Below are 27,674 nucleotides of genomic sequence, written 5' to 3'. Positions count from 1 at the left end.
TGGGCTTCTTTACTCTCATACAGTTATGTCTCTTCTTTTTCAGCCCCATGTGTTCCTAGACACCGTGATTAACTCTTTCTATATGTTATCTCATTTTAATCTCACGATTGACCTATGGATGGTAAAATTATTCTCATTTTTTATGGATACAAAAACTCCCTTTAACATATTTATACATCTGAATCTAAGAGCCTCTCTCCTTAAGTTCGGGAACATCCAAAACTGAGGCATCAGGGTGCTCTGCCTGTATCCTGCGTGGGACAGAATGAAATAAATTTGACATTAACTAATTTTAGCCTCTATGCAATTTTGGGGTCACAACAGGCTATTAGTTCTTCTGGTATTTTTAAAAAAGAAGTTAGCTTTTATTCATCAGAGTGCCGGATCCCTTTGTGCAGTGATTTAGATGGTGAGGTAAGCTTGCTAATTAATGTACCTTTTAAAGGACCTTCCCAAGCAGCAAAGAAAATTAAGTTCTGGAAGGAATTTGGTCCAACAGCCAGTCATATGCCATTCTTTATAGCATGCGCAGCCAACATGGAGGGGGGAATGTATGTGGAAAAAGACAGTTAAGCGATTTATTTTTAAGCACTACATATTTATTGACAGAATCTCTCTCCAGGCGGTATTCACATGCTTCGAACTGAAGCTTTTAACTTGGCAGTGCCGTTTAAGCAAACAAACTCAGTCAGTTGAGTGCAATGATTAACAGGAAGCCGGGGAGCTGACACAGTTACCAGCCTTTGGCTGGGAGAAGAAGCTGGGATTGAAGTTCCAGAGCAAAGACTTGCAGAATGGTCACCGCACCCACCAGTGATTTCACTGTGCCGACAGGTGGACCCACTGGAGCCAGAACCTTCCTGAGGCAACTTGCTTTCGTGTAGAAACAGGTGACAGATTAGCAGGAGACAGGACAGAGCGAACACAAAGGAGCTACTTCAGAAATGTGTCAACGAAAAGTGAAAATGCAACATAGCAGTAAATGAAAAGGCAAGGAAGAAAGAAAAAGGACAAGAACTGTCACCCGGGAGGGCACAGGACAGCCGATCAGATCTGCATCTATCGAGAGGATGATTTTGGATGCTGGAGAAAATGTAAGTTAAATCTATCCACACTCCGATCATACTTCAGGAGACATTTTACTCATTTCCTGGTTTTGAATGATGGGTTCTTGGAAGCACTGTCTTTTCAGCGTGTCTCTTATTACTGCTCTGATTTTTGTCTTTGTTTACAATAGTGAGTTATGGGAGAATAAACGTTTTCTGAGGGCAGCTCTGTCCAATGCTTCCCTATTAGCAGAAGCCTGTCATCAAATTTTTAAGGGGAAGGTTTTTTACTCAACAGAAAATGGATTGAAAACTACTCTCGATGAATCTACCTGTTATGAGTACATGGTTCAAAGTCATTATATAACAGAAACACTCTCTGAAGAAGAGGCTGCATTTCCTTTGGCTTACACAGTGACCATCCACAAAGACTTCGGCACTTTTGAGAGGCTCTTTAGGGCAATTTATATGCCCCAAAATGTCTACTGTGTGCACCTGGATAAGAAGGCAATGGATGCATTTAAAGATGCAGTGAAACAATTGCTGAGCTGCTTCCCAAATGCTTTTCTGGCTTCCAAGATGGAGCCAGTTGTCTACGGTGGAATTTCCAGGCTCCAGGCCGACCTGAACTGCCTGCAAGACCTCGTGGCCTCCGAGGTTCCCTGGAAGTACGCCATCAACACCTGTGGGCAAGACTTCCCCCTGAAAACCAACAGGGAAATTGTTCAGTATCTGAAAGGATTTAAAGGGAAAAATATTACCCCAGGGGTGCTGCCCCCTGATCACGCAATTGGACGGACTAAATATGTCCACCGAGAATTATTAGACAACAGAAACTCCTATGTGCTTAAAACAACAAAATTAAAAAGTCCTCCTCCTCACAATATGACCATTTACTTTGGCACCGCCTATGTGGCTCTCACAAGGGAGTTTGCCAACTTTGTCCTCCAAGACCAGCAGGCACTTGACTTACTCTCCTGGTCCAAGGACACCTACAGCCCCGACGAACACTTCTGGGTAACACTCAATAGGATTCCTGGTATGTATGTCTCTTAACTTTTGTTTTTAATGAATAAACATTGCATGGTTAATATTAAATAAACTGCTTAGAAAAGAGTAAAAAGAAATTAACAATCAAACGTCTTCGCAGTTTCAAATGTTAAAAAAAAATTCACCATAGCTGTGTTCACAGAGTGGAAGATATAACTCATGTCCATTTTACAGATGAGAAAACTGAGGCCTAGCAATTAACAGGGTAGAGGTGGAAAATCGACTGTCCAATTTGATTTTGCTGATTCACCAAGCTGCTTTTCTGGGCACACAGACCCACCCCAAGTGAGTGACCCCGGGCAAAAGATTGAGGGAACATTGGCCGTATGAATGAAAAATTAAGCCTAATTCTCTTTTGAGTGTAATGACACTTAAAATCAGGAATAAATATTATAAATAAAATTTGAATGGCAATTTGAACATTTTAATAACATTTTTGCCCCTGTTGAAGCTCCCATCCTTTTAAAATGGGAGCAGGATAAAACTTTTTAAATTCTTCATTTTCAAGTTCTTTCCTGGAATTGAAACAAAACACATAGCTAATAAGTGAATGCACCGATTATAAACTTATGGGTCTCCTAAGCCTGACTGATGTTCTTTTTAAGTTGACTTTCGATTAAGTCTCAGTTGTTACTAAATTATTATAACTCCACCTCTCCTTCAGTCCAAGTTCCAAATGATCTGAATAAGCTCAAGTTGTTTACGGTGAACCTACTTAGTTTTGCTAGTTGAATTCAAAATCAAAATTCAGCCTCACAGTTCAAGGGGAAAAGTAACTGGAATCAACGTGAGGAGGAGATTCATGGTCTCTTTAGATGGGCAGGTCAAACCTGGTGCATATTACGATCACCTGGAGCTCCTAAAAATACCTAAGGCCGGCCCACTTCCTGGAGGGGCTTCCTGCTCAGGTTGGACCCAGCCAGTGGTATTTTCACAGCCTCTGGGTGAGTCTCAGGGACAGCCAGGCGTGAACCACTGCAGATGCTTGTTTTAGATGTTGGTATACAAAGCTTCATAGACTTAGAAATATTTATAAGTCGGTGATTTTCTCAGAGCCAGAAGGCGTACTGTAATGGTAAAGAGAAATCGGGACTCGAGAAAGTCAGGTGAGGGACGCACAGAGCTATTTAAATAAACTATGGTGCCCAGAGGAAGGGAAGTGAAAGCCCCACTTCTCTCTTGTGAGTTACTTACAGCGTGACATAGACTCTACTGTACGGGGAGACATTGACAAAGCAGATTCCAAAGAGAATAGCCAAGAAGGTTAAAAGGCCAAACGCCACTTTTTTCTTTTTCGTAAGAAAGAACCAAGACAGACAAAAAGGATATTTGATCTGAAAAAGACTTGAAGAGGGATCATTTTTCACTTACTTAAAAGATTTGCTCCTGAAAGAGAAATTAGACCAGTTCTGTGTTTTGGAAGAAGAATCTAGGGCCAGCAGGTAGGAGGCCAGAAGCCGTGGAGCGGGGATAGAAGGGGGGGCCTCCTGAGGGGGAGCAAACCCCAGGCAAGCAGGGCCGGGGAGGCCCCAGAGGGGAGACCTCATGGGCTGGACGAGGGTCTCTGAGTCTCTTCCCACTCTGACAGTCCACGACTCCAATGAATTTATCGGACAGAAACTGAAGGGTAACACCCTGACGTCTCAACTTGATTTACTGATCTATTGAAACCAGATTTTTACATCCCTCATTAGCAGTAACAGATCAGTAAAGCAATAGACGACAAATGTGCTGAGTCATGTCTTTCAGAAACTTCCAAGAGTTATCCCCTGAAATAGTTTCTGTGTCATGTGAGTGGAGGATCCTTGTCAGAGGACCCTGACTGGTCCTGCAACTCTTGCTGGACCTGGGACAGGTCTGAGGGGAGGAGATAAGGGAACTAGAACCTTACGTGGCTTCTGCTATGTGGAAATCCGGGTCATTTCTGTTGTGAGGGACTTCCTAGTTCATGTATGGGGTGGCGGGGCATTTTGAGATTGTTCTAGTTGATTGCAGTGATTGGGGTTTTATTATTAGGATTCTCAAAAAAAGAATTGGGCCAGGAAAAAAAAAAAACCCACACAGCTGAAATGGTCTCATGGGAAACTAGAACAACACTGCCCAATAGGAATACCATAATGTGAGCCAAATATGTAATCTTAGATGTTCTAGGAGCCACATTAAAAGAATATCTTCTTAGAAAAGGACTAAGTGCTTTTGGGGCATTATTTCATTGAACTAGGTACTGTCACAACCCCTATGAGGAAACTGAGGTGTGGAAAGTTTGTGTTACTTGTCCAAGGACACCTGGCTAGTAAGTGCCAGTGTCAAGATGATTACACTTGTAGTAAAGGCGGGGTCAACTGGAAGACGGAATTGTTCGACCCGGAATTAAGGACACGGTGCAGGGGCAAAATGTTCATTCGTGCCTCCACCTCCTGGATCCTGTGACAAAGCAATTAGCTAAGACTCGTTTAAAAAATAAAGCAACCCATTTAATCCTGATATGTAATTACTGTGATTAGATCCCTTTTATATAGTTTTATGCAAACCATACAATTCCTGCTCTTTTTAAGAATCAAATGACAGCAACTCCCTCCTTTCTAATAAAACCCCATCCCCTCTCTCTAGCCGGTGTTCTCTCCCTCCCAGCTCGTGAGCCATGAGCTGAAGGGTGAAATGGATTTGAATAATGTATTTTATTTTACTCAAAATATCCAAACTAACACTTCTGCCTGTGGCCAGGGGCTGCAGTCACAGACGGGCAGGTGGGAACGCTGCTCTGGGGGCGGCGGGCCGACGGAGCCCTGCTGCCCTGGCAGCACTGGGGAGCCGGCCACACTCGGCTCGGAGTCTCCATCGCTGCTGATTTTGCTTCGCCTGCTCCTTCTAGCTCATCTGAAACTCTTCGCCTCTGCTTCAGAGCTTCCATTTGCCCACGGGATCCTCTAGTTGTGGCTTCTTTCGAGGTCTTCACCGTGTGCCTGCCAATTTCTGTGCTGCCCTATTGACAGCAATTCCTCTCTGTCTCGTTCCCACATTCCCAGACAGTCCCGCTTTGGGCCATGTAGCCACTGTACAGTGAGTGTCCCTGTTCTCATGCCACACCACCTCTGCACGGACAGCGGCCCATCACGTAGCCCCCCAGTTGTCCAATCAGCCGTGGGTGGCCAGGGTGACAAGCTCACGTGGTTTAAAACAAATGAAACAAAATGTGGTCCATCTCCTGTACGTAATAAGCCCCTTACGAAGTGGCAGGTCCTCTGGAGGCCTCAGAGGATGAGACTCCGTGGCCTACCGAGGCGAAGGTGCCCAGGAGGGGGAACGTGTTGCAGAAAGGAAGTTCACGTGTGGCTTTAAGGATGTCCAATGAACTTCATTGGCTGTTGTGAAATATGGGCCTCCTGCTCTCCCTTCTTCCTCTCCCTCCTTCCATCTTTTCCCCACTCCTCCTCCTTAATCTAGGCAACGAGATGGCATCCCTTCTAGTTTATTGTCTGACTCAGCTGTGGATGGTTTCCCCGGGGAAAAGAACCCTTTATAGGCCCGAGGTGCATGTTCACCCACCTCCTACTTTCCTTCTGAGCTAGCGATCATCTGGGCTGGATGGTTCTACATGTGATGTGGACATGCAGTGGGTTTGTTTTGTTGCTCATGTGTTTCTTGGATTTAAAGATTTCAGAATTGACCCATGAGTTCTGCGTCACTTGCTACAAAGGAGTATTTCTAATATAACTCCATGGGAGTTTATTTCAAACTTGCATTAAAATAAGAATGAATGAGAAAAGAGCCTTTCCTGAGAGCAGGCTTTGTTGGGGATGGGAGGAAGAGGAATGCCAAGGCTCCCAGAGGGAAAGGAGTAGAAAAAGGAAGATATCTGGAGATTGTAAGCCTGGAAGACAGGCCCTGTCTACTTCCCATTTGCTCCCCTTGGAACCAGCCTGTGGATGAGCCCTGCTGGCATTCTGAGCATGCACTTCCCCTTGAGCCCTTGATATGGGAGGCTTATTGCATTTCCATTTGCTGTAGAGTCCACACTGGCCTCTTTGTCACTATTTGAGACCGGTGTATCCCATCAGTCCCCGTACGTGTAAAAATGCAACGCTGAGGTGCCAGGGCTGGGATCCTGAGAGATGCAGCTGTGGGCACAGAGGAGGGCAGGTCTGAATCAAGGCGGTCTTGGGAACTCAAACTTGAGGCTCAGATATGTGGCTGTGACCTTACCATGTCCAGAGGGAATTTATGTTCCCAAGCCAATCATGCTCACAGAGCATCTGAGACACGGTGGGTATGGACAGACATGCAGGGGAGGAAAATTTGGGCGGGGGTAAATTGTACTATCAGCTTGGCTTGAACCATCTCCATTTTCATATCTGCCACAAATACCAATCCTTGTCAACTCCTAGGAAAGGAAATCAGTGAGTTGTTCTTTTTGAGAAAACACAGTCTCTTGGGAAGGTGGTAAATGGCCCAGCAGACTTCACCGTTTATAGACTATCAAAAAATCAGTGGCATTAGTTTTATAGCTTTCCTAGAAGAGGGGGAGGGTTTAATCTGTGATTGGACTTATCTAACCATTGTCTTCCCTCCAACACGAGTCCCTGGGTTGGTTCTTTGGGCATTCCGTGGCTCATGCCCTATCCTTACTTTCTTCTTTCTCCTTCCCCAGCTGAGTTGGACTACAGATACTCCTCAATTTTTGATGAGGTTATGTCCTGATAAACCCACCATAAGTTGGAAATATCACAAGTTGAAAATACATTTAATACATTGAACCTACCAAACGTCATAGCTTAGCCCAGCCTACCTTAAACATGCTCAGAACACTTCCATTAGCCCACAGTTGGGCAAAATCATCTAACACAAAGCCTATTTTGTAATAAAATGTTGAATATCTCATATAGTTTATTGAATACAGGACACTAGAGCACAGTATCAGTGGTCTACCTTGTAACCATGTGGCTGACTGGGAGCTGCCGCCCGCACCACGAGAGAGTATCTTGTCACATACGGCTAGCCCGGGAAAACGCCAAAATTCAAACTACAGTTTCTGCTTAACTCATGCTGCTTTTGCACCATCATAAGTCAAAAAGTCACAAGTTGAACCATTGTCTGTCAGGGACTGTATTCTTTCCTAGTTCTTTACTCTGAAGGAGATAGTTCATACCTATGTCACCTTGAAGTTAAATACTAATAAGATATAGGACTCAGGATACCTAGAAATTCAGTATCTTATATGTTTTAAGTTAAATATGTTTAAGTTTAAATTATGAAATGACAAGCTTAGCGGCTGGAAGTTATAAAGTGATGCAGTAGAACTGAGTAATACTGGAGATTTTGACATTTTAGTGGTTTTTAAAAAAAGATTATAATTTCTCCAAATCAGAAATTATCCTAATATGTAGTTTAATTGATTTGTATGCATTGTACACTTCCACAAAAATGGTTTCCATAATAATGGTGATATAAACACATTTTCTTTGTTAATTACACGACCTTCTGGGATCTCTGAGAAATAACCGGAGACGTGACCCTGTGTTAACATTTTGTTGCCCCTGTAGGCAGCAATTTTTTTTAAGACCAAAACATAGCATCTCTTCCTATGGTGACCTATCTTAATTTTATATGGAGGAAGCTAAAAGTAGATTGAAGGGAAGGAAACAAATAAGAGATGGGCCCAACTGAGCTAGAGTCAGTGGTCGTCAATGAGAATGCATTTTAGATGTAAGTGGACTGGTGAATGGGTTGAAAAAATAATCTAAAGATCTGTCCACTCTCTAAAGTCAGAGGGGTAGCTCACACTCACTCATGGGATTTAGAAGCAGACGGGCCTGGGTTTAAAGCCTGGCTCGCTCACCGACAGTCCCTTTACTTTGGGCATGATGCCTTATTTCACCAAGCCTAATTCCTCATCTATATCCTGGGGATAAAATATCTCCTTGTAGGACTCTTGGAAGGATTAGAAAGTACAAGAACTGTGCCTGCCACACTTACTAAATGTTAAAAGGGAGAGGGAACAGGTGAACTTCTCAGATGTTGATTTCTGAGCTTTTTAGTGTTAGTATTCTAAAAATTATATGTGCAACTAAAAACAAAACGAAACCCAGAAACATTTGGCTGTGAAAGTACGAGGTATACCTTTTTGTTAGAAATTGGATGTGTGGCCACAGAGGTTGCCTCAGCTATAGCTTTTCCTGGCAATGTCACCTGTGTACAGTCTTGTACTGGGAAGTGGCATTCTGTAGCTAGTTAAAAGCCTCTCACCTTGCCAACCTTCTGTCCCTTTAGACTGGTCTGGAGACAAATGGCCTCCACAACCTTGTACATGCTGTCCCTTTTTGTTATGGAAAGCTCTTTACTTTTGCTGCTCGTTCTTATCAGTTCTCATCAAGATCTAGTTATTCTTTCTTCTCTCGTAGGGCCTCCTCCATTGCATCTTTTTTTTTTTTTTTTTGAGACAGAGTCTCACTTTGTTGCCCGGGCTACAGTGAGTGCCGTGGCGTCAGCCTAGCTCACAGCAACCTCAAACTCCTGGGCTTAAGCAATCCTACTGCCTCAGCCTCCCAAGTAGCTGGGACTACAGGCATGCGCCACCATGCCCGGCTAATTTTTTTTTCTATATATATTTTTAGTTGTTCAAATAATTTTTATTTCTGTTTTTAGTAGAGACAGAGTCTCACTCAGGCTGGTCTCGAACTCCTGACCTTGAGCGATCCACCCACTTCGGCCTCCCAGAAGGCTAGGATTACAGGCGTGAGCCACCGCGCCAGGCCCTCCATTGCATCTTAACCGTTGTGTGGCTCTCGGTCCTCTCTACTGGTCCCTGCCCCCCTCGCCACCACATGCACCCACAGGTGAGGATGTGAACTGGATGACCGGCCAGCCTCATTGTTGAGTGGGGCTCCATTATCACATTGAGTGGAGCAGCAAAGGAATGGGAGAGAAACAGAGTACTGTTTTCCTTGTTGAATGAAACGTTCTTAGCAAATGAAGAAAATTCTCCTTCAGCTTTGCAAAAAGTTTATTTTATGATTTTTCAATTCTGGCTCTGCTTTTAAGCAGTCCTCAGGGCAGGAATCTTAACCCCCCACTCCCCACCCCTACCTGCTTTCCCAAGGGGCAGGCATCCTTTGCTACATTGGCTAAATCCATTAGAAAGCGCTTGGGAGCGTGGCTGACCTATGGGAATTGGTCATCTGATTGCTAAGGTCAGTGTAAATTACCTCCTTCAGCGTTTGGAGGATTAAAGTTGGTATGTTTTAGTTCAGGTCTAGAAAAGTGAAATCAAGAATTAAAGGAATTTTGCCAGAGTAATTTTGGCCCTGAGAGGCTTCGATTTAAAATATCCAGAAAATGTAAAGTGGTTTATTTAGCTCTGACTTGAATTCCCTGCATAATTATTATTCCCCAAACAGACCTCTTTGCCTTTATGCCAGTTTTCCCCTAGGCATGGAAAAATCGCAGTTATCTTTGAGGGCCCAGTTGAGTTGTGCTCAGAGATCTTCGACAACCCCCTTTTCCCAGGCAGAGCTAACGTTCCTCCTCTCTGCCCCAGGTGCTGTTTTCACTTCACTGATAGCCAGTTATCTTCCTGTTCGGGTTTGTGGTTTAGTTATCTGTTGGTACTGACAGAAAACTGAACCTCAGAGCCTCAACCCACACAGGGCTTGGTGTTGGACTGAATTTAAATTCACGGTATGTTGCTAGTATAAAATAAACCTTTCATACAAATCCAGACATTTTCTACCATCTAAGTCACTGACAGAGCTTATGATAGATCCACAGAGTCACAGCTACATTTTGAGCCCCAGTGTTAGGCACTAGAAAACCTTTCCTGAAGGCATATAAATCACCACCATCACATAAATTTTTACAGTGCCAGGCACTGGAGTAATTATCTTTTCTCCCCCAAAGGTAACAGCTTTATTGAGGTATAATTTACATACCACAAAATTTATGAGGTATAATTTACATACCATAAAATTCACTAATTTTAAGTGTACAATTTAATGATTTTTAGCATATTTAGATTTGTGCAACCACGATCCCAATCTAATTTAGAATATTTTCATCACCTCAAAAAGAAACCTCATGCTCATTTATACCCACTTCTCATTTCCACACCCAACCCTTACTTTTCTGTCTCTATGGATTTGCCTTTTCTGGACATTTCATATTAATTGAATCATACAATATATGTTCTTTCCTTTCTGCCTCCTTTTACTTACCATCTTATTTTGGAGGTTCATCCATATTGTACCATGAATCAGTACTTCACACTTCTGTGCATGAATACAGTTCCATTGTATGGATATACCACATTTGTTTATTCAGTCATCCATTGACAGACATTTTGGGTTGTTTCTACTTCTGACTATTATGAATAATGCTGTTATGAACATTCCTGAATGAGTCTTTGTGGGAACACATGTTGCATTTCTCCTGGGTGGATACCACGAGGGAAATGGCTGATCCATGTGGTAACTCTATGTTTTAACATTTTGAGGAACTGCCACACTGGTTTCCAAAGGGATGCAACATTTTGCATGCCCACCAGCAAGTGTACGAGGGTTCCAATTTCTCCACAGCCCCGTCAACACTTGTTATTGTCTTTTTTATTTGAGCCTTTCTAGTGGGTGTGAAGTGGTATCTTCTTATGGTTTTGATTTACATATCCCTAATTAACAATGATGTTGAACATCTTTTCATGTGCTTGTTGGCCTTTGGTATATCTTAGAAAAGGACTAAGTGCTTTGGGGGCATTATTTCTTTGAACTAGAGGTTCCTATGAGGAAACCGAGGTGTGGAAAGTTTGTGTTACTTGTCCAAGGACACCTAGCTAGTAAATGTCAGTGTCAAGGTGATTACATTTGTATTAAAGATGAGGTTATTAGGAGATGAAACTGTTCAACACGGAATTAAGGACACAGTTCAGGGGCAAAATGTTCATTTGTGCCTCCACTTCCTGGATCCTGTGACAAAGCAATTAGCTAAGACTCATTTAAAAAATAAATGAAGCAACCCATTTAATCCTGATATGTAATTAATGTGATTAGATCCCTTTTGTATGGTTTTATGCAAACCATAATTCCTCTTTTTAAGAATCAAATGACTGCAACTCCCTCCTTTCTAATAAATGCCATCCCCTCTCTCTAGCCTGTGTTCTCTTCCTCCCAGGTCGTGAGCAATGAGCTGAAGGGTTTGTACTGAAGCCCTCGTTAGGGCCTTTGTGGCTTTTACTGTTTGGTTTCTTCCACTTCACAATATTTGCCCCTTGGCTGTGGTCTCCATTCTTGTGTGAGCTCATTTGTCTCTGCTGTCTACATGTGACCCCCTAGAAACTGGGGGGAGGGGGTTGTTTAAATCCACATCAGTCCAGCCCAATTCAAGCTTCCTTACTGATTTCTGCTGCTTTAAATGCTAATTCTCGTGTTACTGAGTTCCACAAGTTCAGGACAGTGTCTGACAGGATTTAACACTCATTTGTTTTTACCTTGGAGGATTCACAAATGTATCTTTCTAGTTTTCTCCTTATTAGGAATGAAATGAACGTGAAATTCCTATAATTGTTGCAATCCTAACCTCCTTCTAGTCTTGGTGAAAAATCATAACAGTTTTTATAGCGGGTAAATCAGTCACCCTTGCAGAATTTTTCCATTCAAATATTGAGCCATGTGAAGCTGTTTTTAGCTGCTCTTGTGACTTTACAGGGTTCTGTCCTGGTCTGTGAAATTCAAGCAACTGCAGACCCACAAATCAGGCAAAAGCCAGGGGTGGGACAGTGCACAAGGCTCTCCTTGCTTTCTAGCTTCCAAGCAATAAGTGAAGACTGCAGGGAAAGGGAAAAGGCAGGGTTAGGAATGAAAGTCATTGCAATGAAAGGTCACTATTGACAGGATGGGGGCCCCGAGAACAGAAACCTGGAGTTCTGAAGTTTGCAGGGCCCAGCACAGCCTAATTCTGAGGGCAGCTGGAAACAGCTTGATCTTTTCCCAAAGTGTGTGGAGTGTTTTTATTACAGCTTGTTCTCAAGCTGTTTCCTACACTGGCAGCCTCTTTTGCTACACTTTATGCCGCGTTGCTGAGCTTCTCCACCCATGCCTGTGCTAAGGTGCTGGGAATAGGTTACAGGTTGGCTACATATTGCTCCCCACAGCCCTTCAGCAGGCAAAGCCCAGGGCAGTTGGAGCCCCTTGGCCAGACAGATACCTCTGGCTGAGAGCAGCTTTGCCCATTTTTTTTTTTTTACAGGTGCCAACAAATGCAGTTGACCCTTGAATGATGCAGAGGTTAGAGGAACTGACCCTCCACACAATTGAAAAAATCTGTGTATAACTTTTGACTCCCCCAAAACGTAACTACTAATAGCCCACTGTTGATGGGAAGCCTCACCAATAACATCAACAGTCACTTAGCACATATTTTATATGTTGTATGTATTATATTCTGTATTCTTACAATAAAGTCAGCTAGAGGAAAGAAGACGTTAACAAAATCATAAAGAGTCTCGAGCTACTCTTAGCCATCATATCTCTCCTTAGTCTCCTCCGATCTGGGACAATTTCTCAGTCTGTCTTTGTCTTCTAAGACCTTATTGTCTTTGAGGAGTGCAGGTCTGATGATTCCTCATGATTAGATTCAGGTTATACCTTCTGGGCAAAGATACTACAGAATCGATGCTGAGGAGCCATACAACGTGGATTCCACACAACATGGATTTGCCCCGTAGGGATGATAACTTTCTATCACTTGGTTAAGATGGTGCCTGGCCAAATTTCTGCACTGAAAAGTTAGTGTTAATATTTTGTATTTATTACTAAGTAATTAGTAGGTATTTGTGGGAAGACACTGTTAAGACTATTTAGATATCCCGTTTATCAAACATTCACTCCCCAGTTTTGCCACTCATTGATAGTTCTTGCCTAATTCAGTTATTACTGTGATAGTTACCAAATCATGACTTTTATTAACTTCATCCTTCTTCTCGGTTTATTAGTTGACATTCAACTATAAGATAGAGCCATCCCTTTTCCCTGTGTGTTTGTTTATTTTTATATATTCTTAGAGACTTGGATGCCTAGTTTAGTCAATGGATTACAATCCATTACTGTTTCTACTGACTTTGCTGCTCAAATTGTCCCAGACATGGCCAGTGGGAGCCCCTTCAAGTTCGCTCCTGCATCCTTTCAACAAGTCCCAATCATTGTTTTTAGCACAGGAGATATTCCAAGCTAATCTTGTACTTCACATGCCCAGACTCGGAGTCTGCCATCTTCCCCAAAGAGCCCTGATTCTATTGAATAGAGCATGATATTTAGAAATCACAATCTGAGCACTAGACATGTTCATTGCTGCATGGACATTGTTACTTCTGTGCTCTTTCAGGGGTCAGAGCCAGGGAAAAATATATATGCGTGTATACACAAAATGTCTGTCCACATGCTTGCCATACACACATGCATGCTCAAACATACGTTCCAGCTCACACACTCTCATACTCACACATTCACATGCATGTACACATATTTTAGCTTTTAAAGTATATATTAATAACCACAAGTCCAACAACATGGGTTTATTCTTGCCACTTTCTTCTTCAGCAGTGAGAAACCTGACTCCCAGAAACCTCAGTATACTCACTTATTTTTTCATTCCCAGTCTATGCAACTCCATGGTGCCCAGCTGCAGTCCCACCCTGGGACATGCTGGTACACCTTCCACTTGAGCTGCAGCTTTGGGAAGACAGAAGGAGCTCTGAAAGAATTGTGAAACCTTTATAAATCTATTCGTGCTGGGAGGCAGTAGAGCTATGGTCATTACAGCCTGACTGTATAAATTCAAAGCCCAGCTCCAGTACTGCCCAACTTCATGACCTCCGGCAATATGTTGGACCTCTTTAAGTCTCACTTGCTCATCTGTAAAATGGGGATAATAATTGTGCCTACTTCACAAGGTTGAGCATTCAATGATAATCTACATGAAATAATTATAAGTATTCTTTTGTGCTATCTTTTATATTCCATCGTGTTGGTCAGGGCCCCAGCAAGAAACAGACAACACAGTCAAATTAGGCTAATCAAGAAAGGCTTAATAAAAGAACTATAAATGAAAGTGTGGGCAGAGTAGAGGGAAGCTATAAGAGATATCGCAATACCCAGGACCAGCAATAGTGAAACTGTTACTATTTCTAGACCTGAGGTGGGCAGTAGTTGGAAAAAGTGCTGTGGACAGAGGGCCCCTTCGAGAAGAACTGTGACTTTCAAGCTTGGGTCAAAAGATGCAGCTATGCTGCTGTGACTAGCAAGAGAGGAACTGAGAGGAAGGAGCTGGCAGCGCTGGCAACAGAGGGGATGATTTAACAGCGAACCACAAAGTATGAGTGATGACATTGATAGCTGGCACCAGGGGCTACAATGCCTCCCCCCTTTTCTAATGAGGAAACTGAGATCTACCCTCTCTCTTCCCCCTTCCTGGCAAACCCGACCAGAGCCAGAGCCCATACACTCCATGTACTTCCGCCCTCTTGCCGGGTGGGCAGGAGCGGGGAGGGCATCTAAATGGCCATATGGATGATTTTCAGTGCAATTATTTAACTTTTTTGTAAAACTGATTGTGATGGAATTCTTGTAATAGTGTGTCAGTATATTGTCATCTGGATAGTCCCCAACCTCGCCTTCATAAGAAAGGTTATAAATAAACAAGTTTCGAAGAGCAATCAGGAGAGCAGGTGTTGTGAGGACTGTGATGGGTGGGAGTCCGGGAAGCACAGGGGCGAAATCTGAGCTCGGACTGTACCAGGTGGGAGCAGAGAAAGAGGTACTTTGGGCATGGTGACTTGTTCTCTGCAGAAAGAGAAGCTGTAACAATGGTACACAGCTACTTTGTCCCTTGAGATTACTTCTAGTTGCCTGGTTAATTAGTCAAGGGCCAGGGCTTGGATTCTAGTCCAACCTGGGGACAGACATACCCTGGATCATGCCTTCTGCTTGTGACTGCTCAGAACATGCAGAAATGTGATCACCGGAGGAGGGGGCTGAAGAGATGGAATTTGGAGCTGTAAGAAAAAGGTTTGTCCAAATGGTTTTCTGAGCAATGAAGAAGTTGGAGGGAAAGGAAAAGAAATTTCACAGTGTTTGTAGCCTAGGCATATTCTCAATATTAATGCTGATTGACTGGATGTGAGAGAAAGAAAAGGCATGTTGGGGCCAGCTGCGGTGGCTCACGCCTGTAATCCTAGCACTCTGGGAGGCTGAGGCAGGCAGATCGTTTGAGCTCAGGAGTTCAAGACCAGCCTGAGCAAGAGCGAGACCCCATCTCTCCTAAAAAAATATGGAAAGAAATTAGCTGGACAACTAAAAATATATATAGAAAACATTAGCCGGGCACAGTGCCTCATGCCTGTAGTCCCAGCTACTCAGGAGGCTGAGGTGGGAGGATCGCTTAAGCCCAGAAGTTTGAGGTTGCTGTGAGCTAGGCTGACGCCATGGCACTCTAGCCCGGGCAACAGAGTGAGACTCTGCCCCCCCCACCACCCAAAGGAAAAGAAAAGGCATGTTGGAAAAAGAAAGGGATGTGTCTTATCCAAAAGTGAACACAGCTCTCCTTACATCTCAGGGTTTCTCCATGAAGCAGATCTGCGCCCTGATGCCAAGACGTTCCTGGCCCTCCCAGAAAGGGGACAGGTTGGTACAGGGACTAAGAGCAAGAGCTTGGGAGCCAAGCCCCTCATGTTCAAGTTCCAGGTCTGTCCTTTCTAGCTGAGTGACCTTGGGGCATTAAAGCTGGCGGGGGGAGTGCAAAGACCAGTAACCTCCTGAGTCTCAGTTTCCCCATCAGGAAAGTGGGGGTCATTGTAGCCCCCAGTGGCAGCTATCAGCATCACCACTCATACTCCCTGGGACCCTATTCTACCATCCATTCTGCCTGTCAGTGCAGCCGCCTCCCTGTCCTTATATAATCTAGATTGTAAGTGCCTTAAAGGGCAAGCACCAGTTCTGTGTTGAGGATCACAACAGGTTTTTAAATTAAGCTTTAACCACTTGTTTTCTCATAGCTCCTTTCCTCCTGGACACTGCTGACGGCAGGAAGAGGAGGTGGTTGGGTCATGGCTGACGGTGGCTGGTGTCAGAGGAAGCAGAGTGGAAACTCCCTTAGCAGTCAGTCTGCTTAAGGAAGAAGTGGTGGGGGCTCTGGTATGTGGTACTGCAGCGTATCTGACCACATGGGCTATCTGTAAATAGTAATTATTCAAAATGGACTCCTGATCCCCACTCACCTGAAGACTCCCTTGGAAAAGATTTTCTGAGAGAAAGACCGTGACTCATTCATTCATTTATTTTTGGCAAAGTATTATAAAACACAGAAAAGTTGGCTGGGTGCAGTGGCTCATGCCTATAATCCCAGCATTTTGGAAGGCTGAAAAAGGAGGGTGGCTTGAGGCCAGGAGTTAGAGGACAGCTGGGGCAATATAACAAGATCCTATCTCTACAAAAAAATTTAAAAAAATTAGCAAGGCATGGTGGTCCTAGTTACTCGGGAGGCAGAGGCAGGAGGATTACATGAGCCTGTGAGTTCCAGGTTGCAGTGAGCCATGATTGCACCACTGCACTCCAGCCTGGGTGACAGAGCAAGACCCTGTCTCAAAAAAAAAAAAAAGTGCACATACCATATATGTTCAGCTTAATGCATTTTCACAAAGTAAACATACTCATCCAACCAGTATTGTATTCACTACCCTGATGTCTAAGCAGACATTATTTTTAACTGTCTTTGTACTTTATGTAAATAGAAATATACAGCATGTACTCTTTCTTCTGTTTTGTTTTTGTTTTTGTTTTGCTCAACATTGTTTGTGAGATTCATCTGTTTTGTTGCAGGCAGTTGTGTTTTATTCATTCTCATTTTGATATAGAGAGGAGACCAATATCCGCAGACATTTTTAGTTGTCAGAGGTGGGGTAAAGGAGGCAGAAGATGCTAGTGGCTTTAGTGGGTAGAGGCCAAGGATGCTCCTAAACACCCTATAATGCACAGGACAGTCCTCACAACAAGGCATTTTTCAGCCCCAAATGCCAATGGTGTCAAGGTTGAGAAACCCTGCTATATAGTAATTACTGATGGGCATTTGAGTAGTTTCCAATTGGGGTCTATTATGAATATGGCTGCAATGAATATTGAACTATATACCCTTAGATAAATATGTGTGTATTTCTGTTGAGTAAATACCTGCGAATGGAATTGCTGGGTCATAGGATATAGATATGCTCAACTTTAGTAGATATTGTTGGTTTTCGAAAGTTGTCGTGCCCGTTTACACTTCCCCAGCAATGCGTGAGCATTCCAGTTGCTGCACATCTTCATCAATTAACTTGGTATTTTTTCTTTCTCTCTCTCTCTCTCATCCTTCCCCTACATCATCCAGCTTATGAAACACTACACACTCAGTACAGTAGTGTTTCTTGTTAAATCCTCATCCATATTTTGTAAAAGATGGATTATGCACAGGTGTGGTCACTGTCTAGTAATTAGAGGCAGCATTTGGGGCAAGATGATTTGTAACTAGGGTTTCTCTCATTTAAATATCAGTACCAGGTGTTCCTGTATCTCCATCCTCTCCCATTCTTCCTAGTACCACCAATAGTTTCACATAGTAAATTTTGCTCTTGGGATCAGATTATTCACCATTTGAGTTCCTGTGTATTAAGTATTTCCAAATTGTACAGTACTGTTTACCCCCAAACATTGTTTTTTTATTATAGTATATTACTTAGTTATAGAAAGGTAGATCAGATGGGGCCATTGAGGAAAAAAAATCAAGGAATTTTGGTCTCAGGTCCATTGATTCTCAAACTTTAGGCACCAGCAGTTTCACCATTATCTGGGACGTAAATGCAAACTATTAAGCTCACCTGGAACCTACTGAACTCTTAGGGTGGGGGCCCTGCCACCTGTGGTTTAACAGCCCCTCCAAGTGATGAGATGTTAAGCTAAAGTTTGCAAATCACTGATCAGAACTGTCCTTATCCCCAAGATACAGACACACCCAATTTGGCTGAATACTTGTGGAATCAAATGTTTTGGTAATACAATGAATGAGTCAGTTGCCCTCCTAGTCAGTATTAAACAATTTCCATATGTAAATTCAGTGGTGAGTTTTGTCTTAAAATGTTAATTGGCCATAACTTACTTTTGGTAATTTATTTTTTCAATTTCTAAATCCCCAAATGTCAGGATCTTCATATTTCTAATTCCTAAATGTATGCTAATAGAAGATTGCCCCTAGCTGCATGTGCTCTAACATTTGCCTATTTAAATACTTGGTGTACTGTCTTTTGCAAGTATTTGCTTGGTGTCATCCAGCATCCAGAGAGTGTTTCCATGATAACTTTGCTGTATCAAAACCAGGTGCAGATCACTCCAGCTCACATGGTGATGACTCAGTTTGGTTGGGCTTGGCATGACCACCTCTGGACTTGCCACCTGGGTCTTTAAAATCCTGCATATTAAACTTCTTCCTCTCTCTAAGATGAGAGTTTAACATAGTGCTTTAGGTTCTGTGATCTAGACAACAACTTCTTCTGTTGCTAATTAGTTAGATGGTAGAGAAAGTAAAATGATTGGGCCCCAGGAGAAGGAGGATTTTCCCCCAGTGAACCCAGTTGGAGGACCTCTCAGTTATGAGAGAATTGTTGTTTTAGTTAAAGATGTGCTTTGGAAATGTCTCGCTTCTCTTTAGCATCATGGTGGCATTTACAAACCTTATCCTGGGTCCTAAAACTTTGGATTCAACCAATCTCAGATTGAAAATATTCAGGAAAGAAAAAAAGAATGGTTGTGTCTGTACTGAACGTGTACAGACTTTTTTTTCTTGGCATTCCCTAAACAATATAGTATAACAACTATTTATACAGCATTCGTATTACATTAGGTATTGTAAGTAATCTAGAGATGATTTAAAGTATACAGGAGGAAGTGCATAGGTTATATGCAAATACTACACCACGTTATATCAGGGACTTGAGCATTTGTGGATTCTGGTATCTGCAGGGGGTCTTGGAACCAATCCTCCACGGACACCAAGGGACAACTGCACTTAATTGGATGTCCAAAGTGAATTGGACTGCCAACACTCTCTCTTTTCCCATGTATTACTCTTAGATCAAGGGAAAAAACAAATCCCTATATTTTATAATTAAGAACAAATCCCTAGGTCCTTCGACTTACTTCAATAACAAAGCAAACTACATAAAAATACCCTTCCAAGAGAAGAGCCATCAGGGAGCCCAAGAATAGATACCATCTCACCTCATTTATTTAAAATTTTCTCCCCTCGTAGCTTAGCCCCTCAATGCTACTTCAACAAACTTGATCCCAGCCAGTCCTCTCAGGACCCTTCTTGCCATTATTTAACATTATAAATCTAGTGTTGCTACTCAAACCTGTATCCCCTCAAGTTCTTTCCTAACTAAAGGATAGCAGTTAATTGGCAATAGACAAACAAGTCCCAGAGCAATTATGAAAGTGAAATTAAGTTTGCATTTGTACATGCAATTAGGAGAAAGATGCGGGAGGAAGTGTGTACAGCATCCTCCATGCACTGCCTGGAGGTGGGCTCTTCTGGCGACGAGATGCACTCCAGGTTTTTTAGCGCAACAACACACAAGTTTTTTTCCACCTCCCCTCACTAGTTGACTTAGCCTGGCAAGCAGCAAACTCTGTGTTGTACACCTCCAACTCGTTTTCTCTAGGTCCTGCAGCATTAGGACTTTAGGCTTAAAGAAAGCCTTTAAGATGGCCCCAGAGGAAGGTAAGCATGTCTAGCCTGAGTAATAGCCTAGATCGGGAATAACTGCTTCCAAAGTGAGTGACAAGGCAAGGTTGCTAGGCCTGCAAGTGTCAACTTTGTCCTCAGCTGCAGGAAAAGTCAAGCAGGGAAGGCTGAGCTAGCTGTTCAGTCTCAGTAGCCAAAAAGTACATGGTGTCTATTCTAGACGAGCAAGTGGTAGGGCCTATTAGGAAGAAAAGGTAACAGATAATAAAAGGCCTTCACTAATTCAATAAGCAATTAAAAAAAAAAATTCTATAGGGATTTTTTTAATATGAGGACGTAAGGGTGGGGGAAATTGGCCCAAGGACAGTCAAAAGAGCTCGGAGGAAAAACAGCTCTATTTTTCAACACGCAAACGATGCCATTTGAAGTAGTGGATTGAATACAGAGGTATTATGAAAGTTCCTAATTTGGCTAGTGTCCATATTCTTAATATAGTAACATTATTAATGTCTGTCCTCTAAGCCTGTATAAATCTGAACCCTCATGTTATTGGCCAGTTGGAAATAACAATGTAAACAGACTCTGTTGCCCTAATTAAATTATGCACACTGAATGCTTTGGCAAACTGCAAGTATTTTAATATGCACTCTAAGCCACAAGGCTGTGTCAGACAAGCTATTGAAATTACTCTCTGTTGTTTAGAAATAGGATGTATAGTAATCTGAAGGTATTATTTGGGAAAATGAAAGCTTGGGATTGAATTTTCATGAACTTTAGGTCATTCTCTTTGCTGTACTCCATAGAAGACACTGAGAATTAGATTGATCCATTTTATTCACATAATGGCTATATTTTCTTTTTCTTTGACCTAAAAATCCAGGATTTGGTTATATAGAAAGTTTATTTGGGGGGTGGAGAGTGGTGAGGAGCATTTAGTAAGGGAGAGAGAAAAATAATATACAAGCTAGAAGAATGAAAAATGTAAAAATTTGAGCTAGAAGAATGAAAACGACAGTGTGCTCAGGAAATGATATGTCATTCAGTTGGAGTTCATGGTGCCATGAATCCTGGGGGTAGCATTGATGTTCCTATGCATGGTGAAAGCAAGGAATCAGTATGGTTTCCTATCAATTCCAATTAATGGTATGGTAGAAACTGTTCAAAAGGAAGAAGAGAATGTGCATTAAAGGACTTTCTTCATAGGGTGGGCGAGGGGCTCAGTTTCCACCATGTGTGAATGCTATGGGGTTGAGGCACTGAGTTGTTAAATTCAGGTACCTAGTGAGGGGATTGGAAAGGCAGTCAGTAGTTAAACTGGTGTCTTAGAAGTCATTTTAAGAGCATATTAAGTAAAATGCATTAATCTATATTTCATTAAAGAAAATAGCCAGTGGAAAAGTGAGAAGTTGAAAATGAGAACCTTCTAAGTAAAATAGCTTGATACTCCTTAGCCAAAACACTACTATTTTTACAAATAGGGGAAAACAATATTCATTTCCTAGATGGTCGATAAGCTGATCTGGACGGGTGTACAACACTTCCCTGAGCATTCCAGCATGTTCTCTGCGTAGTTAAAGCCTGAATGCCTCCCCTAGATCCCCTATGTAAATATCATTTGTGGCCAGGATTCAAGTTCTTTCCCATGAAGCTTTAAGGTCTCATCCAGAGCAGAGGATGTGGCTCAGGACTTGTTCGTCTGACCCCAGCATTCTGTGACAAACCCCACAGCGGATGCGGGAAGTGAGAGGAGAGAGGTTCATTTCAGTATCATGGGACCAGGAGCCCCTCGATTTCAGATCCCCTAGGACTGGAACGCCTCCTCCAGCAAGCTCTGGTTTTGAAAAAGGGCAGGTGGGGCCAGAAAGCATTAGGATGGAGCTGGGATGGATGAGGTTCTCTTTTCTTTTGGATTTTGTCACTTGAGTCAGGTCTCATGAAACAGCGTGTGGGAAAACAGAGGCCGTGCTACCTCCCGCGGACGGCGCTGGAAGGGCCGAGAGCGGGCTGTGGATCGCCGCCACGCGCGCAAGCGGGGACAAGCCCGGCCGCCGCGGGTGACTAGCAGGAAGCCGCACGCCCGCCGGAGCTCATCCCTGCAACTCGGCCCTCCCGGCGCTAATTCCCCGAATGGTAATAAACGGTCATGACACGGGGCCGGCAGTGGAGGGGGGAAGACACGGGAAATGAAAGAAGAGAAATCTGAGAAACTAAAGCTGTAGGGGGAGAAAGGGGTTGGCAGAGTTTGGGGGAAGCAGCTGGCAGATGCAAACAGGGAGGCAGAGGGAGGGGAAACGCCGGGCCGGGCTGAAGCAACCTGCAGCAGGGATTTAAACAAAGGAGGGTTGAGAGAGGCGGGTCAGTCTCCAGTGTGTGCACGGAGACAGCCGGCAGCCGCACTCTCGGGATGATTCTGAATAAATTCGCAGCAGCGGCTTCAGGGTGGGAGTGACTGGAGAATGTACCAAAGTAAGAACTCAGAGAAACGAGTAAGTTTGGAAAGAAACTCACAGATTTGGGCGGCCTCTGACGGGGTCCGCCCTTCTTTGAGGCATGCCTTCATCGATGCATTACCTCTTCGTAGTTTCCATCTCTAGTGTCGTCATCTTTATCGTGTTCTATGTGTTCAATTTTGGGGGAGATCAAAGCTTCCAGAGACTAAATATCTCAGACTCTTTGATGCTGACTCAAGTTTGCACATCCTTTATCAACGGGAAAACACCTTTCCTGTGGAGAAACAAACTACTGATCCATGAGAAGTCTTCTTGCAAGGAATACTTGACCCAAAGCCACTATATCACGGCTCCTTTATCTAAAGAAGAAGCTCAATTTCCTTTGGCATATATAATGGTCATCCATCACCATTTTGATACCTTTGCAAGGCTCTTCAGGGCTATTTACATGCCCCAAAATATCTACTGTGTTCACATAGATGAAAAGGCCACAGTTGAATTTAAAGACACAGTGGAACAATTGCTGAGCTGCTTCCCAAATGCTTTTCTGGCTTCCAAGATGGAGCCAGTTGTCTACGGTGGGATCTCCAGGCTCCAGGCTGACCTCAACTGCATCAAAGATCTTTCAAGCTCAGAGGTCTCATGGAAGTACGTCATCAACACCTGTGGGCAAGACTTCCCCCTGAAAACCAACAAGGAAATAGTTCAGTATCTGAAAGCATTTAAAGGGAAAAATATTACCCCAGGGGTGCTGCCCCCAGCTCATGCAGTTGGACGGACTAAGTATGTCCACCGAGAGCACCTGGGCAGAGAGCTTTCCTATGTGATAAGAACGCCAGCGTTGAAGCCGCCTCCCCCCCACAATCTCACCATTTACTTTGGCTCTGCCTATGTGGCTCTGTCAAGAGAGTTTGCCAACTTTGTCCTCCATGACCCTCGGGCCACCGATTTGCTCCAGTGGTCCAAGGACACTTTCAGTCCTGATGAACATTTCTGGGTGACGCTCAACAGAATTCCAGGTATGTGAGATTCCGTGTTTCTCACAAAGGAGAGTGCCATATTTGGAAGGGCTGTGGAAGAGCCAGCCACTTTTTATTAGGAAGTAGAAGATGAAAACTGAAATCTGTATGGTTTTCACCCTAGTCCTTTCTAAATGCAGAATGATATTCTTTATGTGATCATTCACATAGTCTAGCATTACCAAATAATAACTTTCCGTGGTATCGCTTTGCAGTTCAAGTTCTTTCGCATACATCATCTTACTCAATCTTTCCCACAATCGGTATCATTGTTCTCAGTCCACACTGCTGTTCTTTCTTTCTCCCAAATTTGTCAAGCTTGCTCTTACCCCAGGGCCTTTGCCTGGCCATCCTCCTGCCTACTTTAGGCCAACGCAGGCTCCTTCTTCCTCAGCCAGATCTCAACTCTCAGATATGGGCAGCTCTGACCGTGCCTCCTGGCCACTGGCCAGTACATCACCCTATTTTCCCTTCAAAGAGTTTATTACCGTCTGGAATTATCATATTTACCTCTTTGCATGGGCTTGTTCTTGACCTTCTGTGTACTAGCTCAATGAAGCCAGGGTCATTTTGTATCTTGTTACTGCTGTGTCCTTAATGCTTAGAACACATAGTAAATTCTCAGTAAATACATATTAGATGAATGAATGAGTGAATGAATGAATGTCAAAGCATGAGGCTTTATCAGGCTCCACAGCTGTCTCCCTGGGACCCAGTGAGCTGAAAAATATTTGGACTCATGCGTGCGCCTTATCATGTCTGTAGGGTTTTTTTAAAAACACATTTTACTTAAGATAAAATAATGAGATTCCAGAAGAAACTTCTTCCTCTCTCATCAAGATTTTTCTACCTTTACTAATATTGACCAGATCAATCATTTTTTAAAATGTATAAAACGTGATAGGATTTCTTCTGAAGGAAACAGTGTGTTTTGGACTCAATGAAAAATACAAAATGGATCTCTGATGAACTAGACAGCATTATTATAGCTAGAGAAAAGCAATCATTGTTCTGGTTGTTGGGGGCCTGCCAAGTTGGAAACGCTGGTAGGTGCTCTCAGGCTGCAGGGCAGGGCCTGCTGGGCGATAAACACGCCGGCATTCTCTGGAAAATACCATGTACAGTCTCCAAATCCCAAGGTAGCTTCCCTGGTGAACAGGGCTCCCTCGTGCACTATGCATTCTCTTTTTCCTGATTCTCTTTCTCCTAACCAGTGGCCACCATCTTTTCACCTTTCATCTGTTGTTTCCATCATCGACATATAATTTAGGAGCATTAGGCACTTAGAGGTTGATGTTCCTATTTAAATATTTATTCCATTTCTATTTTCACCGTTTCCTTAAAATTCTTAAGTTGGGTACTAGCCATGTGGTTCCTTAGGTATTGTACTGAGATGAAGGCATTTCGTAACATAGCAAAAGTCTGGATTGTCGCTTTAAAAAAAAAGGACAAAAGAAAAACATGGGTTTTGGTTTGTGTTGAATGTCTGTAGTTACTTTGCCAGAAGGCTGGTTAGTTTTATCAATGTCAAGTCAGTATAAGAAAAGTCAAGGGGAGAAGAACACCCTGTTTTTCCTGACACCCTTCCTCTTCCCTGCCCTAGTCAAATAGACAAATGATCTTGGTCTCTTGGGAGACCAAGAAAGATATCTATATAGGTACAAGAAAGAATATCTTTTTTGCTGTAGGTTTGTGGGATTGGCACCCTGGCTTCTGCCCACTCAGGGCAACAGTGTGACCCCATGTAAATCACAGAACCTCAAATCTCTCCAGCTCGAAAATGAGGGGCCTCTTTCATTCCTACACACGCCCTTCTTTGCAAAAGACACAATGCCCAGAACCACATAAACACTTAACATGCAGCCACCAGGAATCTATAGAGAGAAAGGCGGAAGTGCTGGTGAGACTGGATTCCACATTGTCCTTTGACTTGGGCAAGTACATCCCGTTTCCCTTGCAGGAATTGGAAGTGAGAGCCCCTCTAGAGAGCATCTCTCCAGAAAGGAAGGTGAGCATGGTCTGCCCTGATTCTGCAAGGGATGCGTTTCAGGGTAGTGCGCCATTTCCTGGGGCTCTGCCTCTTCTTTTCTTAGACTCTGGGCAACATCCTGGTTCAGGGAGAAAGGATATCCTGCTCCTAGGTGGGGCCTTTCCAAAATTACAAGTGAATTAAAGCAAACAAATCATCAAATGCCCTGGCGGTGGCCCTCCCCACCTTCAAAGGCCACATAAAATCTAATCACACGCTCGAGTAACTCCAGCGGTTTTACGCTTGAGCACGCTTTGTGATTTAAGATTTAGAGTGTGAATCGGTTCTTTATAACCAAGACAGCCTTTAATCACATCAGCTCTTCTACTTTCAATGTCATGTTTTAAGGGGAAAAGTTCTTTGTAGGCACAGCGTAAACGTCTTTTTTGCAAACATGTGAGCACAGAGGGTGCTGTTCATTTCTCCCCTCGAAGGCACTGCCTCCCTTTCGCCTAAATACGTGCGTTAGAAGGACCCTGTGCGGGCACATCAGATTTCCCAGAACACCCCCAAGAGTCATACGACCAAGAAAATGATTAGCACCCTAGAATTATATGGTACCAGAAAACAAAGTGAAAATCATTTAGAGTGGGTAAGGCTGAGCAGAAAGGATATTGGTAGGAGTAGCCCTAACTCTCATAGCTTCACACTGCCTTTTGTTTTTCCAGAGTGCCATTCTCTTGAGAGGATGACTTCTCTCTTGGTTTTCAGCCTTTAGGCTCTCTGCACGCTGTGTTAGAAGTGGTGATAGAACAGGCCAGAACGAGGTTCTTGAGAGCTCCAGACTCACACCGTTCGGGGGAGCCAGGTGGCGTGGCTGTCATTCTGTTCTGCGTGGCTCGTGTACAGATGTGTGTCCACCTTGCCAGAGGAAACCCTCTAGAGTCACAGGTTTCTCTGACTCGCGCTACAGAGCATCAGATTCTGATGGTGGTAGCTTACCCTGCCTTCTGGTGCACCCTCGCATTTTCTAGCTTCTCAGATCTTTGTAATTCCTGCTCTGTCACCTTAAGAAAAACCCATTTTCTCTAACTCTTCGGGTTATTCATGTAGCATTTTCAACTGTCCACCTGTCCCCAGGAGGCAGAGTGCCTGAGGCCATTTGGACTTTTGCTCTACCTCTTGTGAATTGTTCAGCACTTGCCCAAGCGGCTACTGGTCTAGTTTCTGCATGGTGCATTCCCACGGCTAGACTGTCTTCACACCCCCCGCAGGGCTGGTTCATCTCTAAGGAAAAGGCAAAGATATTACATGCTTTGGTTTTAGCTAATTTTTTCCCTCGCTGCGTTAAGTTTGTCCTTTCGAATCTTTGCTCATTCATTACCCTGACCTTTCTCATGCCATGGTGTTTTTGTTCCATAAGAATGTTTTCATTTGTCTGTCTTCCTTTTTCCATTTTGTGTACATTTTTTTTCAGAGCCCCTTTGTCAAATTCTTTCAACCTCAGAAGGGACCACATGATCACATTTCCTCATTTTTTTAATTCTAAAAATAGTGTGTTTCCTACTTTGATTCATTTTGCTTTTTTAACTGTGACTTTTGTTTGTATGTGCACATTCTTTGGGAGGGTGTTATGACCCTATAGGTTGCAAGTGTCAGAAACTCAACTCAGGGTAGCTTAAACAAACACCTGCAGGGGGCACATGCCTGAGACACCCTAGGGAGCTCTGAATCCAGCTGGATCAATAGTAGAAACAACGTGTTCAGGACTCTTTTTTGCCAGTTGTCTCTTTGTGGGGTGACCAACTGTCCCCGCTTGCCCAGGTCTGTCCTGGGCATGGGACTTTCATGGGTAGAACCGGAACATCCCTGGCTAACTGGGACAAGTTGGTCACCCTTTCTCTCTGCCCCTCCATTTTTGGCTTCATTCATGCGGGTTCTCCCATACGTTTCAGAGCTGGCCAGAAGTAGCTCCAGGTTTACTTGCTTTTGACAGCTGGCTCTCCTGGGAGGAAAGATAGTTTCTTTTTTTCTTTTTCCTTTTTCTGATAGTTCCAGCAATATCTCAGGGGAGACCTCAGATTGGTCCTGCTTGGTCTAAATTCCTATCAGGGGATAAAGAATGCTGACCAGCCTTTCTTGGGTCACGTTCCCACCCTGGAGCTGAAGGCTGGGATGGACCCTGGTGAAGGATGGCTCCTCAGAGAGATGTTGGGCAGACAAAAGCACGTGCCCACTGCAAGATGGTTCTTTGTCCTACATGGGGAGATATTAATGAGCATGTCCACATGCTATTAGAGGGGCAAGATTTTGTGATGATATATGGGGGGGTGTGGTTTTAACCACATGAGCAACTTTAACTGATCTCAGTAACCATACCCTTTCCCTCATA

General features: G+C 43.5%; 3 protein-coding genes across 3 annotated transcripts in view; all 3 read left to right on the top strand.

The window, feature by feature from the left end:
• The window catches only part of LOC123638228 (N-acetyllactosaminide beta-1,6-N-acetylglucosaminyl-transferase-like), a 94,539-nt gene that overhangs the window by 18,001 nt on the left and 48,864 nt on the right, over positions 1 to 27,674 (top strand). The window lies entirely within an intron of this gene.
• On the top strand, positions 117 to 12,480 carry LOC123638229 (N-acetyllactosaminide beta-1,6-N-acetylglucosaminyl-transferase). The gene is made up of 2 exons (XM_045551700.1): positions 117 to 2,085; positions 12,327 to 12,480. Exons 1-2 carry the CDS (start codon positions 1,161 to 1,163, stop codon positions 12,344 to 12,346), a joined length of 945 nt encoding a protein of 314 aa, XP_045407656.1. The 5' UTR covers positions 117 to 1,160; the 3' UTR covers positions 12,347 to 12,480.
• LOC123638230 (N-acetyllactosaminide beta-1,6-N-acetylglucosaminyl-transferase) lies at positions 22,072 to 23,321 on the top strand. Its single transcript, XM_045551701.1, has one exon. The coding sequence runs from the start codon at positions 22,395 to 22,397 to the stop codon at positions 23,319 to 23,321; it is 927 nt and encodes a 308-aa protein (XP_045407657.1). The 5' UTR covers positions 22,072 to 22,394.

Source organism: Lemur catta, chromosome 5 (genome assembly GCF_020740605.2).
Source record: "Lemur catta isolate mLemCat1 chromosome 5, mLemCat1.pri, whole genome shotgun sequence".
In the NCBI taxonomy this organism is placed as follows: Eukaryota; Metazoa; Chordata; class Mammalia; order Primates; family Lemuridae; genus Lemur; species Lemur catta.
The sequence above is the reverse complement of the archived record's forward strand: the minus strand, read 5'-3'. Positions and strand labels throughout refer to the sequence as shown.

Bases quoted from the DNA above. Each gene is read 5' to 3' on its own strand.
- LOC123638229 (XM_045551700.1), top strand. From the start codon at position 1,161: ATGATGGGTTCTTGGAAGCACTGTCTTTTCAGCGTGTCTCTTATTACT. The intron at 2,086-12,326 runs GTATGTATGTCT...TTTTTTTTACAG, and splicing joins AACACTCAATAGGATTCCTG to GTGCCAACAAATGCAGTTGA.
- LOC123638230 (XM_045551701.1), top strand. From the start codon at position 22,395: ATGCCTTCATCGATGCATTACCTCTTCGTAGTTTCCATCTCTAGTGTC.